The sequence below is a fragment of the Pseudophryne corroboree genome, chromosome 6 (assembly GCF_028390025.1).
Source record: "Pseudophryne corroboree isolate aPseCor3 chromosome 6, aPseCor3.hap2, whole genome shotgun sequence".
NCBI lineage: Eukaryota > Metazoa > Chordata > Amphibia > Anura > Myobatrachidae > Pseudophryne > Pseudophryne corroboree.
In genome coordinates this window covers 774,016,687-774,035,284 of record NC_086449.1, presented here as the reverse complement: position 1 = coordinate 774,035,284, position 18,598 = coordinate 774,016,687, and the positions used below count along the sequence as shown (strand labels likewise).

The following is an 18,598-nucleotide window of genomic DNA, read 5'->3' as shown; positions in this document are numbered from 1 at the left end:
TTCTCCTTAGGAGTGTCACTGGTTTAATATACAGCAGCGCTCAGTGAATTATTCATTGGCTGATTTAGCGTGCAAAAATATAGAGATGCTTCTCTCAAAGCAGCAAAAGTTATTCATGTATCTCAGTGGATATTTAAAACATGGCCATGTTAAATGTACAGTGGAGGTAATTCTGAGTTGATCGCAGCAGGATCTTTGTTAGCAGTTGGGCAAAACCATGTGCACTGCACGGGAGGCAGATATAACACGTGCAGAGAGAGTTAGATTTGGGTGGGGTGTATTCAAACTGAAATCTAAATTGCAGTGTAAAAATAAAGCAGCCAGTATTTACCCTGCACAGAAACAAAATAACCCTCCCAAATCTAACTCTCTCTGCACATGTTATATCTGCCTCCCCTGCAGTGCACATGGTTTTGCCCAACTGCTAAAAAAAAAATTCCTGCTGCGATCAACTTGGAATTACCCCCAGTGTTACCACATTTCCTCCTGGGTCTTGTTTCCTTCCACTCTCGGCTCTGGTGCTCAAATACCTTTCTATGAGCGGGTGTAGTACGGCTGACCGGCGGTCTCCTGACCGCCGGTCAGCTTACCGACGCCGGGATCCCGGCAGCATACAGACGCCGGGATCCCGGCGGGGAGGGGCGAGTGCAGCAAGCTCCTTGCGGGCTCGCTGCGCTCGCCACGCTGCGAGCTCGGTGGCGACCTGCAGTCGCCACGGGTTCTATTCCCACTCTATGGGTGTCGTGGACACCCACGAGTGGCAATAGTCCCTGTTGGTCGGCATGCCGACCATCGGGACAGTGAGCTGTCGGGCTGGTGGATGAGGTCATGTGACTGTCGGTCAGCTGACCGGCGGTCACATGAATACCACCCCTATGAGCCTTATCCGGAGGTCTTTAGCTTTTTCCCCAGCATAATGAGGCAGTCTCGTGGTGTGCTTAATACAGATAGGTAAGATCAAAAAGACGTGTTTCTCTGCCTGTGGATGTCGGCGGCTTCCTCAGTCAGATATTTTAAATTCTGCTGCCCTGCTCTCTCTTATCCCCGGCATCTCTTAAGTGCGCCTGCGCGCCACTCCTGCGCTCCAGGACTCGTTTTGCCTGTGACAGCTGTTAAGAATCACGCCACTTATCCATATGCGCTCACTTGCGCTCCGGGTCCCGTTACTATAGCAGTCATTCATCAGCTACTTGTAAATTCTACTTATATCCACACATTTGTTTCTCATTTATCTTAACTAATCAAGCTACAGTGATGCTCTCACTTATTACAAATTGTAATGCTTATAAACCCAGCATCGGGCCACAGATTTAAACAAACTAATTCCTTAAATCAGATGCCAGAATCCCTATTAGCAAACAAAGCAGAGTTTAAAATAAAAATAAAACAAGTTCTCTAACTAGGAACATATACACATAAATTTATAAAACAGATACATTTTCCTATATTTACACAACATATACCAATATCATAACATTTATTTCATCTCAGATATAAAGGTATATGCACTAATCTACCAATGATTATTATTTATTTATCCTAATATTCAATACATTTTCTTATCAATATTGCTGAACACAGCAAATCAGCAGGAATGGTTAGATGTAAGCACAGCCGATGTTAAGACTGCTCCGCAATGTCAGTGCTGCAGCACAACTATATACAGACAGACCTTTACCTCTCTGCTACTGGTGTTCCCAATTGTGCAGCTAATTCTGTTCTTGGCGTATCTTATAAGTGCCTACTTACTTGCTGGCACATACATATTGTCCTTATTTTACATCCATTTATATTTAAAAGACAAACTAGCCACTGTGTAATCCTTGCTTTAAGTCCTGTGCACCCAATACAGCAAATGCAGCACTGTCCATCAGAAAAACAGCCATATGTAGTCTCATGACGCGTTTCTCTGTCTTCCTGTGGTGATTTCATCAGAGGAATAGTAACTGCACAAGCAGGCATCCATCAGCAAGAATCGTCCCTTCTTTCTTGATTAGCAGTCTTCTTTCCACCCATTGCAGTGCTAACTTTTGCATCCCTGAATGCTGCCATTTGCCCTGAAAATCCATGTATTTACCAGTAAAATTAGTAAATGACAAAAGGAAAAATATGAGACAATTTTACTACTAAATTACTGCTACATGCCCCTGTTTAAATTAGTACTGTTAAATGCATTCGGTATTGTGGCCTCCATACTTCAATAGATTTTCTGATCAACCTTTATAAATACTTTACACTTTGTTGATATAGGGGGGGATTAAATTCGGCACAATGTGATGCTGCTATGTTCCGCTGCGCACATCACAGCATGATGTTACAGGTCCGTGAAGTGCCGTCATCTGACCGTTCCAGCTCTATGCTGCTGATCTACTATTTCTTGTGTCCTTTGGAGTTATTTTCAAGCGGGTCTGGGACTCCGGGTCGACACAACTTAGGTCGACACCAATTGTTCGTCACACCTTATGTCGACACTTGAAATAGGTCGAGATGGACAAAAGTTTTTTATTTTTTTTGGGTGTAGTTTTCTCCGTGATGTGATCGGGAACCCCAGTTAGTGCACCGTGTCCCCTCGCATGGCTCGCTTCGCCCACTATGCTTCGGGCAAGGTGCCCCGCTGCGCACGGCACAGGTTACCGTTCCCAATTGTAGTCCACGTGGATCGTAAAGTATGAAAAAGTAATAAAAAAAATACAAAAATAAAATGTGAAAAACGCATGTCGACCCTTTTCAGGTGTCGATCTAAGGTGTCGACCAATTGGTGTCGACCTAAGTGGTGTCGACCTGGAGTCCGGATACCATTCAAGCTACTGTATGTGGCCACAGGGCAAAGGTCAGAGGGATGCTGCCGATTCTACATGAGGGCTGAAGTTCAGCGCAGAGAATTCCTGCCCCCACATACCCCAAGATTGTGCTATCTGATCCAGTAATTTTAAGTTACACCCCTTGCTTGAACCTCTTCTATGCCTAGTGCCCAGAGATAGATGTGTAGGGGTTGGGTATGGGTTACCGGCGGCCGGGATGTGACGGTAATGTGACCGGCGGTCACATAACTACATCCCATGTTTACAGTAGATTATAAGCCTTACTATTTATTGTATTTTACTGCTTTTAGTGTAATCTTTATGGGTTTCTCGTCTTCTCTTGCAGGGAGGTCGCTATAGAGGATCTGTGAAGGATTATCCGGAATTTGATGCAAGCCAAGATGCCGAAACACTCTATAAAGCCATGAAGGGATTTGGTAAGAGAAAAAATCAGACCAATGATGTACAAATTGTAATTATGTAAAATGATGTAAATAAATTTGTATTTATTCACAAGTGATTCTAGTTAAAACTCTGGCAATTCTATGGTCTCTAATAAGAAAATGTATTGCTCGTATTTTAGACCAGTCATTTGCCAGATCATTCGCTATTGTTTGCTGTGAGTCTCTAATGCTGTGTCTCGGTTTCTTCTCTAGGCAGTGATAAAGAGGCCATCTTGGATCTTATTACCCGCAGGAGCAACCAACAGCGTAGTCAGATCATTCAGGCCTACAAATCTCTCTACGGAAAGGTACCCTCATAAACTTCCTTAGATAGATGAGATCTTCCATGTATAGTGTGCTGTGTGTTTAGGTATACTTGCCAACTCTCCAAGCCGTTCTTCTGAGAGTAGACCACCACCCTCCCAGAAACCGCTCACTTCCCCAGTGAATGGTCGGGGGCTCGTGGCATACTTTGCAGCGAAGTATGTTGGCTTAGCCCACCCACCACTGTACAATGCCACAAATGGTATTGTGCAGCGGAGTGAGGGCAGCGATGAAGCAAATCACCTTGCCACACTTCCCACTTGGAGGTTCCCTCTATGATCTAAGGAGATGTATAAAAAATAGACCAAAAATAATTTTCGTTGACACTTTGCTGCCTTTTAAGTGCACCTAAGGCATACTTGCCTGCTGTGCATGCTGCATACTTGCTTACTGTCCTAGACCGGCTAGGAGGCTCCTGAAAATTAGGTACCCCTACCGGCCTCCCGGCAGAAGGGGTGAATCTCATGATTTCTGCCTCACCCCAAACTCGACCACCCACTTAACGATTGAGGTGGGCCGGTGATGGCACGACTCTCGCTGAATTGCATCATCGTAGCCATTCCCCCTGCTGTTGCATAATCGTAGCCATGCTCCCTGCTGTATAATGCCGGGCATTTCGCATTGTATAGAAGGGGTTGTGACCACAATGACATGATTGCAACCACCATGCCCCTCCATGCTGCCTCATCTGCAGTGACATGCCCCCCAACCCCTGCCCCGAGTGATGTATCACACCCCCTACAAAGACTGTGAGAGAGAGCAGCCAAGAAGTGGGTAACTATAGCATGCAGGCCATGCTGTGTGCCCAGTCCAGCCCCTAGTCCATGCACCCCGCCCCCCTTCTCCCCGCAGTTGTTACCGGTCAGGCTGCAGCACTGCAGCTTCTCTTCCCAGCCCAGCACACACTGCTGTGTGCTGGGCTGCATGGGTCCAGGGAAGTTGCTGCTGCTGACCGCAGCAGTCTCCTCTAGTGATCGCCCTGATTGCCCTCTCCTGAATCTGTCCCTGGCTGAGGAACCCACGGCACACCCTGCCACAGGTCGGCACCTCTCTGTGGTGCATAAACAAGTTTTTTTTTTTTTTTTTTAAACCTGGTCACACCTCTGTGATTTGGCCGGGGCCCGGGTAGGCTGTCTTCAGCCCTAATCCTACATAATCTTACCAATGTCTGTGGTTTGAACTGAGAAATGCCGTTCAGCCTTCATCTGGTTTAAACCTATTTACTTGTGAGCTGAAAATTGTATTTTTCTAAAAATTTTGCAGACATCTGTAAAAGTCAATAACTTGATTCTCCCTCACTCCCTGCTCCTTTTATTTATTTATTTATTTTATTTTTTATTTTCAATAGGATCTTATTGAAGACCTGAAATATGAACTCACAGGAAAATTTGAGAGACTTATTGTAGGACTGATGCGGCCCCCGGCTTATTTTGACGCTAAAGAAATAAAAGACGCTGTGGATGTAAGTATTTAACTCTTTCATTCCACTCACAGGTGTAATATTTTGGTGCCCTGGTTTTGCCTTATGTAAGATCACCGGTAAATGTGCTCAGACGGTGTTATAAACCATAGCAACCCAGGAGACCTGAGGTAGATTTACTAAACTGTATAAAAAGGAGATCACCGTATTCCAGTTAATAGAATAATAATACTTTTTATACTTTCCCTTTTCTGCCAACCGGATAAATTAACTATTTTGTAAATTTCTGTTAAAATGATGAAGTTATAAATATGGAAGAAACGTGCATGTCTAGCTATCGGGTAACCTGCCGCTCTGTGATTGGCTGCATTTCAGGGCATTGGCACTGATGAGAAATGTCTGGTTGAGATCCTGGCCTCTCGCAATAATCAGCAGATTCATGAACTGGTGCAGGCCTACAAAGACGGTGAGTGAATAATATTAACTGCCGCAATAGGCGATGGTGATAATGTGGCTGCAAGTTACAGTAACTGAGCACCAGTCTATGCTGTCTGACTCCTTGCAGCGTATGGCAGAGACCTGGAGACAGACGTCATCAAAGACACCAGTGGTCACTTTAAAAAGATGTTAATTGTTCTGCTGCAGGTAAGATCAACCCTATTGCTAATCCTAATGATCGTTACTGAAATCCCTGCTACATGGATTTATTATGCTGTACAGAAATGGTGATTGCAAATGTGCCCGGGAGGAGGCGGTACTGCGTGGGGCAGATTGGTGCAGGCACTCTGAGAAAATAGCTGCACAGACCTATAAAACCAATTTCTCTAACGTCCTAGTGGATGCTGGGAACTCCGTAAGGACCATGGGGAATAGCGGGCTACGAAGGAGGCTGGGCACTCTAGAAAGATTTAGGACTACCTGGTGTGCACTGGCTCCTCCCACTATGACCCTCCTCCAAGCCTCAGTTAGATTTCGTGCCCGGCCGAGGTTGGATGCACACTAGGGGCTCTCCTGAGCCCTTAGAAAGAAAGTATAATTTTAGGTTTTTTATTTTCAGTGAGACCTGCTGGCAACAGGCTCACTGCAGCGAGGGACTAAGGGGAGAAGAAGCGAACTCGCCTGCTTGCAGCCGGATTGGGCTTCTTAGGCTACTGGACACCATTAGCTCCAGAGGGATCGACCGCAGGCCCAGTCCTTGGTGTTCGGTCCCGGAGCCGCGCCGCCGTCCCCCTTACAGAGCCAGAAGCAAGAAGAGGTCCGGAAAATCGGCGGCAGAAGACATCAGTCTTCACCAAGGTAGCGCACAGCACTGCAGCTGTGCGCCATTGCTCCTCATGCACACTTCACACTCCGGTCACTGAGGGTGCAGGGCGCTTGGGGGGGGGCGCCCTGAGCTGCAATAAAAACACCTTGGCTGGCAAAAATACCACAATATATAGCCCTAGAGGCTATATATGTGGTAAATTCCCCTGCCAGAATCCAGAAAAAAGCGGGAGAATAGGCCGCGGAAAAGGGGCGGAGCTATCTCCCTCAGACACACAGGCGCCATTTCTCCTTCACAGATCCGCTGGAAGGAAGCTCCCTGGCTCTCCCCTGCAGTCTACACTTCCGAACAGGGTAAAAACAGAGAGGGGGGGCACTAAATTTGGGCGCAATACATATATAATATAAAAAGCAGCTATAGGGGACATAACTTAGTTAGTCCCTGCATTATATAGCGCTCTGGTGTGTGCTGGCATACTCTCACTCTGTCCCCCCAAAGGGCTTTTGTGGGTCCTGTCCTCATTCGGAGCATTCCTTGTGTGTGTGCGGTGTGTCGGTACGGCTGTGTCGACATGTTTGATGAGGATAATGATGTGGAGGCGGAGCAGATGCCTTTAGAAGGGATGTCACCCCCTGCGGGGCAGACACCTGAGTGGATGGGCTTATGGAAAGTAATGAGTGCACGTATAGACTCCTTATATAAGAAAATCGACGACATGCCAAATATGGGACAGCCGACTTCTCAGCTCGTGCCTGCCCAGGCGTCGCATGGGTCGTCTGGGGCTCTAAAACGCCCGCTACCTCAAGCAGACCCAGATGTCGACACGGATACTGACACCAGTGTCGACGACGATGAGTCAAACCTGATGCCCACTAAGGCCATTCACTGTATGATTGAGGCAATGAAAGAGGTGTTAAACATTTCTGATATAACTACTGGTACCACTAAAAATAAGAATTTACTTACCGATAATTCTATTTCTCGGAGTCCGTAGTGGATGCTGGGGTTCCTGAAAGGACCATGGGGAATAGCGGCTCCGCAGGAGACAGGGCACAAAAAAGTAAAGCTTTACTAGGTCAGGTGGTGTGCACTGGCTCCTCCCCCTATGACCCTCCTCCAGACTCCAGTTAGGTACTGTGCCCGGACGAGCATACACAATAAGGGAGGCATTTTGAATCCCGGGTAAGACTCATACCAGCCACACCAATCACACCGTACAACTTGTGATCTAAACCCAGTTAACAGTATGACAACAGAAAGGGCCTCTTAAAGATGGCTCCTTAACAATAACCCGAATTAGTTAACAATAACTATGTACAAGTATTGCAGATAATCCGCACTTGGGATGGGCGCCCAGCATCCACTACGGACTCCGAGAAATAGAATTATCGGTAAGTAAATTCTTATTTTCTCTATCGTCCTAAGTGGATGCTGGGGTTCCTGAAAGGACCATGGGGATTATACCAAAGCTCCCAAACGGGCGGGAGAGTGCGGATGACTCTGCAGCACCGAATGAGAGAACTCCAGGTCCTCCTTTGCCAGGGTATCAAATTTGTAAAATTTTACAAACGTGTTCTCCCCCGACCACGTAGCTGCTCGGCAGAGTTGTAATGCCGAGACCCCTCGGGCAGCCGCCCAAGATGAGCCCACCTTCCTTGTGGAGTGGGCTTTTACAGTTTTAGGCTGTGGCAGGCCCGCCACAGAATGTGCAAGTTGAATTGTGTTACAAATCCAACGAGCAATCGACTGCTTAGAAGCAGGTGCGCCCAACTTGTTGGGTGCATACAATATAAACAGCGAGTCAGATTTTCTGACTCCAGCCGTCCTTGCAATGTATATTTTTAAGGCTCTGACAACGTCCAACAACTTGGAGTCCTCCAAGTCGCTAGTGGCCGCAGGCACCACAATAGGTTGGTTCAGATGAAATGCTGATACCACTTTAGGGAGAAAATGCGGACGAGTCCGCAGTTCTGCCCTATCCGAATGGAAGATTAGATAAGGACTTTTATAAGATAAAGCCGCCAATTCAGATACTCTCCTGGCAGAGGCCAGGGCTAGTAACATAGTCACTTTCAATGTGAGATATTTCAAATCCACCTTTTTCAATGGTTCAAACCAATGGGATTTGAGGAAATCTAAAACTACATTTAGATCCCACGGTGCCACCGGAGGCACCACAGGAGGCTGTATATGCAGTACTCCCTTGACAAAAGTCTGGACCTCAGGGACAGAGGCCAATTCTTTTTGGAAGAATATTGACAGGGCCGAAATTTGAACCTTAATGGATCCCAATTTGAGACCCATAGATAATCCTGATTGCAGGAAATGTAGGAAACGACCCAGTTGGAATTCCTCCGTCGGAACCTTCCGATCCTCGCACCACGCTACATATTTTCGCCAAATGCGGTGATAATGTTTCACGGTGACTTCCTTCCGTGCCTTAATCAAGGTAGGAATGACTTCTTCTGGAATGCCTTTCCCTTTTAGGATCTGGCGTTCAACCGCCATGCCGTCAAACGCAGCCGCGGTAAGTCTTGAAAAAGACAGGGACCCTGCTGTAGCAGGTCCCTTCTCAGAGGTAGAGGCCACGGTTCGTCCGTGAGCATCTCTTGAAGTTCCGGATACCAAGTCCTTCTCGGCCAATCCGGAACCACTAGTATTGTTCTTACTCTTCTTTGCCGTATGATCTTCAATACCTTTGGTATGAGCGGCAGAGGAGGAAACACATACACTGACTGGTACACCCAAGGAGTTACCAGTGCGTCCACAGCTATTGCCTGTGGATCTCTTGACCTGGCGCAATATTTGTCCAGTTTCTTGTTGAGACGAGACGCCATCATGTCTACAATTGGTCTTTCCCAACGGTCTATTAACATGTTGAAGACTTCTGGATGTAGACCCCACTCTCCCGGATGAAGATCGTGTCTGCTGAGGAAGTCTGCTTCCCAGTTGTCCACGCCCGGGATGAACACTGCTGACAGTGCTATCACGTGATTCTCCGCCCAGCGAAGAATCTTGGCAGCTTCTGCCATTGCACTCCTGCTTCTTGTGCCGCCCTGCCTGTTTACATGGGCGACCGCCGTGATGTTGTCCGACTGAATCAACACCGGCTTTCCTTGCAGGAGAAGTTCCGCCTGGCTTAGAGCATTGTAGATTGCTCTTAGTTCCAGAATGTTTATGTGAAGAGACTTTTCCAGACTCGTCCATACTCCCTGGAAGTTTCTTCCTTGTGTGACTGCTCCCCAGCCTCTCAGGCTGGCGTCCGTGGTCACCAGGATCCAATCCTGAATGCCGAATCTGCGGCCTTCTAATAGGTGAGCCTTCTGCAACCACCACAGAAGTGACACCCTTGTCTTTGGTGACAGGGTTATTCGCAGGTGCATCTGCAGATGCGACCCTGACCATTTGTCCAACAGATCCCTTTGGAATATTCTTGCATGGAATCTGCCGAATGGAATTGCTTCGTAAGAAGCCACCATTTTTCCCAGGACCCTTGTGCATTGATGTACTGACACTTTTCCTGGTTTTAGGAGGTTCCTGACCAGATCGGATAACTCCTTGGCTTTTTCCTCTGGAAGGAAAACCTTTTTCTGAACCGTGTCCAGAATCATTCCTAGGAACAGCAGACGAGTTGTCGGGATTAAATGGGATTTTGGAATATTCAGAATCCACCCGTGTTGTCTTAGCACCTCTTGAGATAGTGCTAAAGCTGTCTCCAGCTGTTCTCTGGACCTTGCCCTTATTAGGAGATCGTCCAAGTATGGGATAACTAATACGCCTTTTCTTCGAAGAAGAATCATCATCTCGGTCATTACCTTGGTAAAGACCCGAGGCGCCGTGGACAATCCGAACGGCAGCGTCTGAAACTGATAGTGACAGTTTTGAACAATGAACCTGAGGTACCCCTGGTGTGCGGGGTAAATCGGAATGTGTAGATACGCATCCTTGATGACCAAGGATACCATAAAGTCCCCTTCTTCCAGGTTCGCTATCACTGCTCTGAGTGACTCCATCTTGAACTTGAACTTTTTTATGTAGAGGTTCAAGGACTTCAGATTTAGAATAGGCCTTACCGAGCCATCCGGCTTCGGTACCACAAATAGAGTGGAATAATACCCCTTTCCTTGTTGTAATAGGGGTACTTTGACTATCACCTGCTGAGCGTACAGCTTGTGAATGGCTTCCAACACCCTCTCCCTTTCGGAAGAGACGGTTGGTAAGGCAGACTTCAGGAAACGATGAGGAGGATCCGTCTCTAATTCCAACCTGTACCCCTGAGATATTATCTGCAGGATCCAGGGGTCTACCTGCGAGTGAGCCCACTGCGCGCTGTAATTTTTGAGACGGCCCCCCACTGTCCCCGAGTCCGCTTGAGAGGCCCCAGCGTCATGCTGAGGTTTTTGCAGGAGCCGGGGAGGGCTTCTGTTCCTGGGAAGGAGCTGCCTGTTGGTGTCTCTTCCCTCTTCCTCTGCCTCGTGGCAGGTACGACAAGCCCTTTGCTCTCTTATTTTTGTAGGAGCGAAAAGGCTGCGATTGAAAAGTCGGTGCCTTTCTCTGTTGGGGAGTGACTTGAGGTAAAAAAGTGGATTTCCCGGCAGTAGCCGTGGCCACCAAGTCTGATAGACCAACTCCAAATAACTCCTCCCCTTTATACGGCAAAACCTCCATGTGACGTTTTGAATCCGCATCGCCTGTCCACTGTCGTGTCCATAAGGCTCTTCTGGCTGAAATGGACATAGCACTCACCCGAGATGCCAGTGTGCAAATATCCCTCTGTGCATCACGCATATAGATAAATGCATCCTTTATTTGTTCTAACGACAGTAAAACATTGTCCCTATCTAGGGTATCAATATTTTCAATCAGGGATTCTGACCAAACTACTCCAGCACTGCACATCCAGGCAGTTGCTATAGCTGGTCGTAGTATAACACCTGCATGTGTGTATATATTCTTTTGAATAACTTCCATCTTTCTATCTGATGGATCCTTAAGTGCGGCCGTCTCAGGAGAGGGTAACGCCACTTGTTTGGATAAGCGTGTGAGCGCCTTGTCCACCTTAGGGGGTGTTTCCCAGCGCGCCCTAACCTCTGGCGGGAAAGGGTATAATGCCAATAACTTTTTTGAAATTATCAACTTTTTATCAGGAGCAACCCACGCTTCATCACACACGTCATTTAATTCTTCTGATTCAGGAAAAACTGTTTGTAGTTTTTTCACACCATACATAATACCCTGTTTTACGGTATCTGTAGTATCAGCTAAATGTAACGTCTCCTTCATTGCCAAAATCATATAACGTGTGGCCCTACTGGAAAATACGTTTGAATTTCTACCGTCGTCACTGGAATCAGTGCCCGTGTCTGGGTCTGTGTCGACCGACTGAGGCAAAGGGCGTTTTACAGCCCCTGACGGTGTTTGAGGCGCCTGGACAGGCATTAATTGATTGTCCGGCCGCCTCATGTCCTCAACTGACTGTTTAAGGGAAGATAAACCATCACGTAATTCCACAAATAAAGGCATCCATTCTGGTGTCGACCCCCTGGGGGGTGACATCTGCATATTTGGCAATTGCTCCGCCTCCACACCAATATCGTCCTCATACATGTCGACACCACGTACCGACACACACCGCAAACTCACAGGGAATGCTCTAATGAAGACAGGACCCACTAGCCCTTTTGGGGAGACAGAGGGAGAGTCTGCCAGCACACACCACAAAGCGCTATATATACAAGGGATATCCTTATATTAAGTGCTCCCTTATAGCTGCTTTAATATATATATATATAGCCATTAATGTGCCCCCCCTCTCTGTTTTACCCTGTTTCTGTAGTGCAGTGCAGGGGAGAGACCTGGGAGCCGTTCTGACCAGCGGAGCTGTGACAGAAAATGGCGCCGTGTGCTGAGGAGATAGGCCCCGCCCCTTTTTCGGCGGGTTCTTCTCCCGCTATTTTTCCAGTCAGGCAGGGGTTAAATATCTCCATATAGCCCCTATGGGCTATATGTGAGGTATTTTTAGCCTTGTATAAGGTTTATATTTGCCTCTCAGAGCGCCCCCCCCCAGCGCTCTGCACCCTCAGTGACTGCCCAGTGAAGTGTGCTGAGAGGAAAATGGCGCACAGCTGCAGTGCTGTGCGCTACCTTATGAAGACTGAGGAGTCTTCAGCCGCCGGTTTCCGGACCTCTTCACGCTTCAGCATCTGCAAGGGGGTCGGCGGCGCGGCTCCGGGACCGGACTCCACGGCTGGGCCTGTGTTCGATCCCTCTGGAGCTAATGGTGTCCAGTAGCCAAGCAGCAAATCCACTCTGCATGCAGGTGAGTTTACTACTTTCCCCCTAAGTCCCACGTTGCAGTGATCCTGTTGCCAGCAGGACTCACTGTAAAGAAAAAAAACCTAAACTAAACTTTCTCTAAGCAGCTCTTTAGGAGAGCCACCTAGATTGCACCCTTCTCGTTCGGGCACAAAATCTAACTGGAGTCTGGAGGAGGGTCATAGGGGGAGGAGCCAGTGCACACCACCTGACCTAGTAAAGCTTTACTTTTTTGTGCCCTGTCTCCTGCGGAGCCGCTATTCCCCATGGTCCTTTCAGGAACCCCAGCATCCACTTAGGACGATAGAGAAAAGGGTATTATGTTTGGAGAGAAAAAACTACCCGTAGTTTTTCCCCCATCAGATGAATTAAATGAAGTGTGTGAAGAAGCGTGGGCTTTCCCTGATAAAAAATTGGTAATTCCTAAGAAGGTACTAATGGCGTTCCCTTTCCCGCCAGAGGATAGGTCACGTTGGGAAACACCCCCTAGAGTGGATAAAGCGCTCACACGTTTGTCTAAAAAGGTGGCACTACCGTCTCCGGATACGGCCGCCCTCAAGGAACCTGCTGATAGAAAGCAGGAGGCGATCCTGAAGTCTGTATATACACACACAGGCATTATACTTAGGCCAGCTATTGCGTCAGCTTGGATGTGCAGTGCTGCCGCTGCGTGGTCAGATAAACTGTCAGAAAATATTGACACATTAGACAGAGACACGATCCTGTTAACCATAGACCATATAAAAGACTGTCTTATATATGAGAGATGCACAAAGGGAAATCTGCCGATTGGCATCTAAAGTAAGTGCATTGTCCATTTCTGCTAGGAGAGGCTTATGGACTCGCCAGTGGACAGGAGATGCAGATTCAAAAAAGCACATGGAAGTGTTACCATATAATGGTGAGGAATTATTTGGGGATGGTCTCTCGGACCTAGTTTCCACAGCAACGTCTGGGAAGTCAGCATTTTTACCCCATGTCCCCTCACAGCCTAAGAAGGCGCCGTTTTATCAGGTTCAGTCTTTTCGGACCCAGAAAAACAGGCGTGGAAAAGGCGGGTCCTTTCTGTCCAGAGGCAGAGGTAGGGGAACAAGGCTGCAACAAACAGCAGGTTCCCAGGAGCAAAAGTCCTCCCCCGCTTCTTCTTCCAAGTCCGCCGCATGACGGTGGGGCTCCACAGGCGGAGCCAGGTACGGTGGGGGGCCGCCTCAAGAATTTCAGCGATCAGTGGGCTCGCTCACAGGTGGATCCCTGGATCCTTCAAATAGTATCTCAGGGGTACAAACTGGAATTCGAGGCGTCTCCACCCCACCGGTTCCTAAAATCTGCCTTGCCGATTGCTCCCTCAGACAGGGAGGTGGTGCTAGCGGCAATTCACAAGCTGTATTCCCAGCAGGTGATAATCAAGGTACCCCTACTTCAACAAGGCCGGGGTTACTATTCCACACTATTTGTGGTACCGAAACCGGACGGTTCGGTGAGACCCATTTTAAATTTGAAATCCTTGAACACATACATAAAAAAATTCAAGTTCAAGATGGAATCGCTCAGGGCGGTTATTGCGAGCCTGGACGAGGGGGATTACATGGTATCTCTGGACATCAAGGATGCTTACTTGCATGTCCCCATTTACCATCCTCACCAGGAGTACCTCAGATTTGTGGTACAGGATTGCCATTACCAATTCCAGACACTGCCGTTTGGACTGTCCACGGCACCGAGGGTATTTACCAAGGTGATGGCGGAAATGATGATACTCCTTCGAAAAAAAGGAGTTTTAATTATCCCGTACTTGGACGATCTCCTAATAAAAGCGAGGTCCAAGGAACAGTTGTTGGTGGGAGTAGCACTATCTCAGGAGGTGCTGCACCAGCACGGCTGGATTCTGAATATCCCAAAGTCACAGCTGGTTCCGACGACACGACTACTGTTCCTGGGTATGATTCTGGATACAGTCCAGAAAAAAGTGTTTCTCCCGGAGGAGAAAGACAGGGAGTTGTCATCTCTAGTCAGAGACCTCCTGAAACCAAAACAGGTATCAGTGCATCGCTGCACGCGGGTCCTGGGAAAGATGGTGGCTTCTTACGAAGCAATTCCCTTCGGCAGGTTCCATGCCAGAATCTTTCAGTGGGACCTGTTGGACCAATGGTCCGGATCGCATCTTCAGATGCATCGCTTGATAACCCTGTCTCCAAGAACCAGGGTGTCGCTACTGTGGTGGCTGCAGAGTGCCCATCTTCTAGAGGGCCGCAGGTTCGGCATACAGGACTGGGTCCTGGTGACCACGGATGCCAGCCTTCGAGGCTGGGGGGCAGTCACACAGGGAAGGAACTTCTAAGGACTATGGTCGAGTCAGGAGACTTCCCTTCACATAAATATTCTGGAACTAAGGGCCATCTACAATGCCCTAAGTCAAGCAAAATCCCTGCTCCTACACCAGCCGGTGCTGATCCAGTCAGTCAACATCACGGCAGTCGCCCATGTAAATCGACAGGGCGGCACAAGAAGCAGGATGGCGATGGCGGAAGCCACATGAATTCTCCGATGGGCGGAGAATCATGTACTAGCACTGTCAGCAGTGTTCATTCCGGGAGTGGACAACTGGGAAGCAGACTTCCTCAGCAGACACGACCTCCACCCGGGAGAGTGGGGACTTCATCCAGAAGTCTTCCAGATGCTGGTAAACCGTTGGGAAAAACCACAGGTGGACATGATGGCGTCCCGCCTCAACAAAAAGTTAAAAAGATATTGCGCCAGGTCAAGGGACCCTCAGGGGATAGCTGTGGACGCTCTAGTGACACCGTGGGTGTACCAGTCGGTTTATGTGTTCCCTCCTCTGCCTCTCATACCAAAGGTATTGAGAATAATAAGAAAGCGAGGAGTAAACACCATTCTCGTGGTTCCGGATTGGCCAAGACGAGCGTGGTACCCGGAACTTCAAGAGATGCTCTCAGAGGACCCGTGGCCTCTACCGCTCAGACAGGACCTGCTACAACAGGGGCCCTGTCTGTTCCAAGACTTACCGCGGCTGCGTTTGACGGCATGGCGGTTGAACACCGGATCCTAAAGGAAAAGGGTATTCCGGAAGAAGTCATTCCTACGCTTATTAAGGCCAGGAAAGATGTTACGGCAAAGCATTATCACCGCATATGGCGGAAATATGTTGCATGGTGCGAGGCCAAAAAGGCCCCAACAGAGGAATTTCAACTAGGTCGATTTCTGCATTTCCTGCAAGCAGGAGTGAATATGGGCCTAAAACTAGGCTCCATTAAAGTACAGATCTCGGCTCTGTCTATTTTCTTTCAAAAAGAACTAGCTTCAGTACCTGAAGTTCAGACATTTGTGAAAGGAGTGCTGCATATTCAGCCCCCATTTGTGCCTCCTGTGGCACCTTGGGATCTCAACGTGATGTTGAGTTTCTTAAAATCACATTGGTTTGAGCCACTAAAAACCGTGGATCTGAAATATCTCACGTGGAAAGTGGTCATGTTGTTGGCCTTGGCTTCAGCCAGGCGAGTGTCAGAATTGGCGGATTTATCATGTAAAAGCCCTTATCGGATTTTCCATATGGATAGGGCAGAATTGAGGACTCGTCCCCAGTTTCTCCCTAAGGTGGTGTCAGCGTTTCACCTGAACCAGCCTATTGTGGTGCCTGCGGCTACTAAGGATTTGGAGGACTCCAAGTTGCTAGACGTTGTCAGGGCCCTGAAAATATATGTTTCCAGGACGGCTGGAGTCAGAAAATCTGACTCGCTGTTTATCCTGTATGCACCCAACAAGCTGGGTGCTCCTGCTTCTAAGCAGTCTATTGCTCGCTGGATTTGTAGTACAATTCAGCTTGCACATTCTGTGGCAGGCATGCCACAGCCAAAATCTGTAAATGCCCATTCCACAAGGAAGGTGGGCTCATCTTGGGCGGCTGCCCGAGGCGTCTCGGCTTTACAACTTTGCCGAGCAGCTACTTGGTCAGGGGCAAACACATTTGCAAAATTCTACAAATTTGATACCCTGGCTGAGGAGGACCTGGAGTTCTCTCATTCGGTGCTACAGAGTCATCCGCACTCTCCCGCCCGTTTGGGAGCTTTGGTATAATCCCCATGGTCCTTACGGAGTTCCCAGCATCCACTAGGACATTAGAGAAAATAAGAATTTACTCACCGGTAATTCTATTTCTCGTAGTCCGTAGTGGATGCTGGGCGCCCATCCCAAGTGCGGATTGTCTGCAATACTTGTAAATAGTTATTGTTAACTAAAGGGTTATTGTTGAGCCATCTGTTGAGAGGCTCAGTTGTTTTTCATACTGTCAAACTGGATATAGTATCACGAGTTGTACGGTGTGATTGGTGTGGCTGGTAAGAGTCTTACCCGGGATTCTAAGTCCTTCCTTATTATGTCTGCTCGTCCGGGCACGGTGTCCTAACTGAGGCTTGGAGGAGGGTCATAGTGGGAGGAGCCAGTGCACACCAGGTAGTCCTAAATCTTTCTAGAGTGCCCAGCCTCCTTCGGAGCCTGCTATTCCCTATGGTCCTTACGGAGTTCCCAGCATCCACTACGGACTACGAGAAATAGAATTACCGGTGAGTAAATTCTTATTATATAGGGGTATATTCAATTATGGTCGTCTTATCGAAAAGATGGCAGTTTTCGACTTTTTCATGTTGGAAGGGGGTCTGACCTATTCAGTCCCCAGCTTTTTTTATTCGACAAGTCAGGAAATTTGACTTGTCGAATAGTCCGTGAATTGACGGTATAGCTGCCGATTCACGTGCTACTGAGGGAAACTGGGCCAAATTCGACAGGTTTTGGCCCCGTTTCCGACCATCTCAGTTCGACTTAAAAAAACAAGTCGAACTGAGATGAGGGACCTGAGAGGGGGGAGAGCTGCGGGGAGATGGGGGAGAGCCGCGGGCATACAGGGGACAGCAGCGCTACAGCACAGCGCTGCAGAAGGATGTGGCACAGCCGCCGCTCACGGCAGCGTCCACCCGGCTCCAGCAAGTGAGGTCAGGCTTGCTGGAGCCGGGTGGACGCTGCCGTGAGGTCTGGCGGCTGTGCCACATCTTCCTGCAGCACTGCTGTCCCCCGTCTGCCTGCGACTCCCCAACCCCCCCCCCCCCCCCCCCCCCCCCGTCCTCCGTCCCCCTCTCCGGTCCCTCATCTCAATTCAACTTTTTTAAAGTCGAATTGAGATGGGCATTGAAATGAATAGCCCTTGTCGGATCCATTCCAACAAATGCATGTCGGAATGGATCCGACCTTAATTGAATATACCCCATAGACTGCTTTCCCACATCAACTAAAGAAAAGTAAAGGGAAGTAACAAGCTTGAAGACTGCAACATCCAGGGTCCATAATGGAAAGAGGTGGTATTCCTTTAAGCCAGTTTACACTTGGCTTCTTAATATGCTTGCTTGCTTGTTTATTTCGTTTGTCTGAGTAAATATAAATGGGGACCTGGAATATACGGCACATTTACAATAGAGAACCCCCCTATTAACATAAGCCACTGAAAAGGAATTACAGTGCATTAAAAGACAGGCAGTAGAGGCAGGCTTAGTGTGCGCTGACTTACTGTAATGCAGCCTATCAGATTACTAGTCACCAGTGAGGTTCCCATTGATGTCTTACAGTACTATGTAGTATTAATTTCTCTAACGTCCTAGTGGATGCTGGGGACTCCGTAAGGACCATGGGGAATAGACGGGCTCTGCAGGAGACTGGGCACTCTAAGAAAGATTTAGTACTACTGGTGTGCACTGGCTCCTCCCTCTATGCCCCTCCTCCAGACCTCAGTTAGAATCTGTGCCCGGCCAGAGTTGGGTGCTTTTAGTGAGCTCTCCTGAGCTTGCTAATAAGAAAGTATTTTAGTTAGGTTTTTTTTATTTTCAGAGAGCTTCTGCTGGCAACAGACTCTCTGCTACGTGGGACTGAGGGGAGAGAAGCAAACCTACTAACTGCGGCTAGGTTGCGCTTCTTAGGCTACTGGACACCATTAGCTTCAGAGGGATCCTGACCTTGTCGTCCGTTCCCG

General features: G+C 48.2%; 1 protein-coding gene across 2 annotated transcripts in view; it reads left to right on the top strand.

Moving 5' to 3' along the window:
- Positions 1 to 18,598, top strand: part of ANXA6 (annexin A6) — a 247,982-nt gene that overhangs the window by 99,806 nt on the left and 129,578 nt on the right. For both annotated transcript variants that reach the window (XM_063928684.1, XM_063928683.1), the window contains exons 3-7: positions 3,148 to 3,238; positions 3,458 to 3,552; positions 4,917 to 5,030; positions 5,364 to 5,454; positions 5,554 to 5,633. In XM_063928684.1, the coding sequence (XP_063784754.1) occupies positions 3,148 to 3,238; positions 3,458 to 3,552; positions 4,917 to 5,030; positions 5,364 to 5,454; positions 5,554 to 5,633 (471 nt within the window). The remainder of the gene's footprint in view (positions 1 to 3,147; positions 3,239 to 3,457; positions 3,553 to 4,916; positions 5,031 to 5,363; positions 5,455 to 5,553; positions 5,634 to 18,598) is intronic.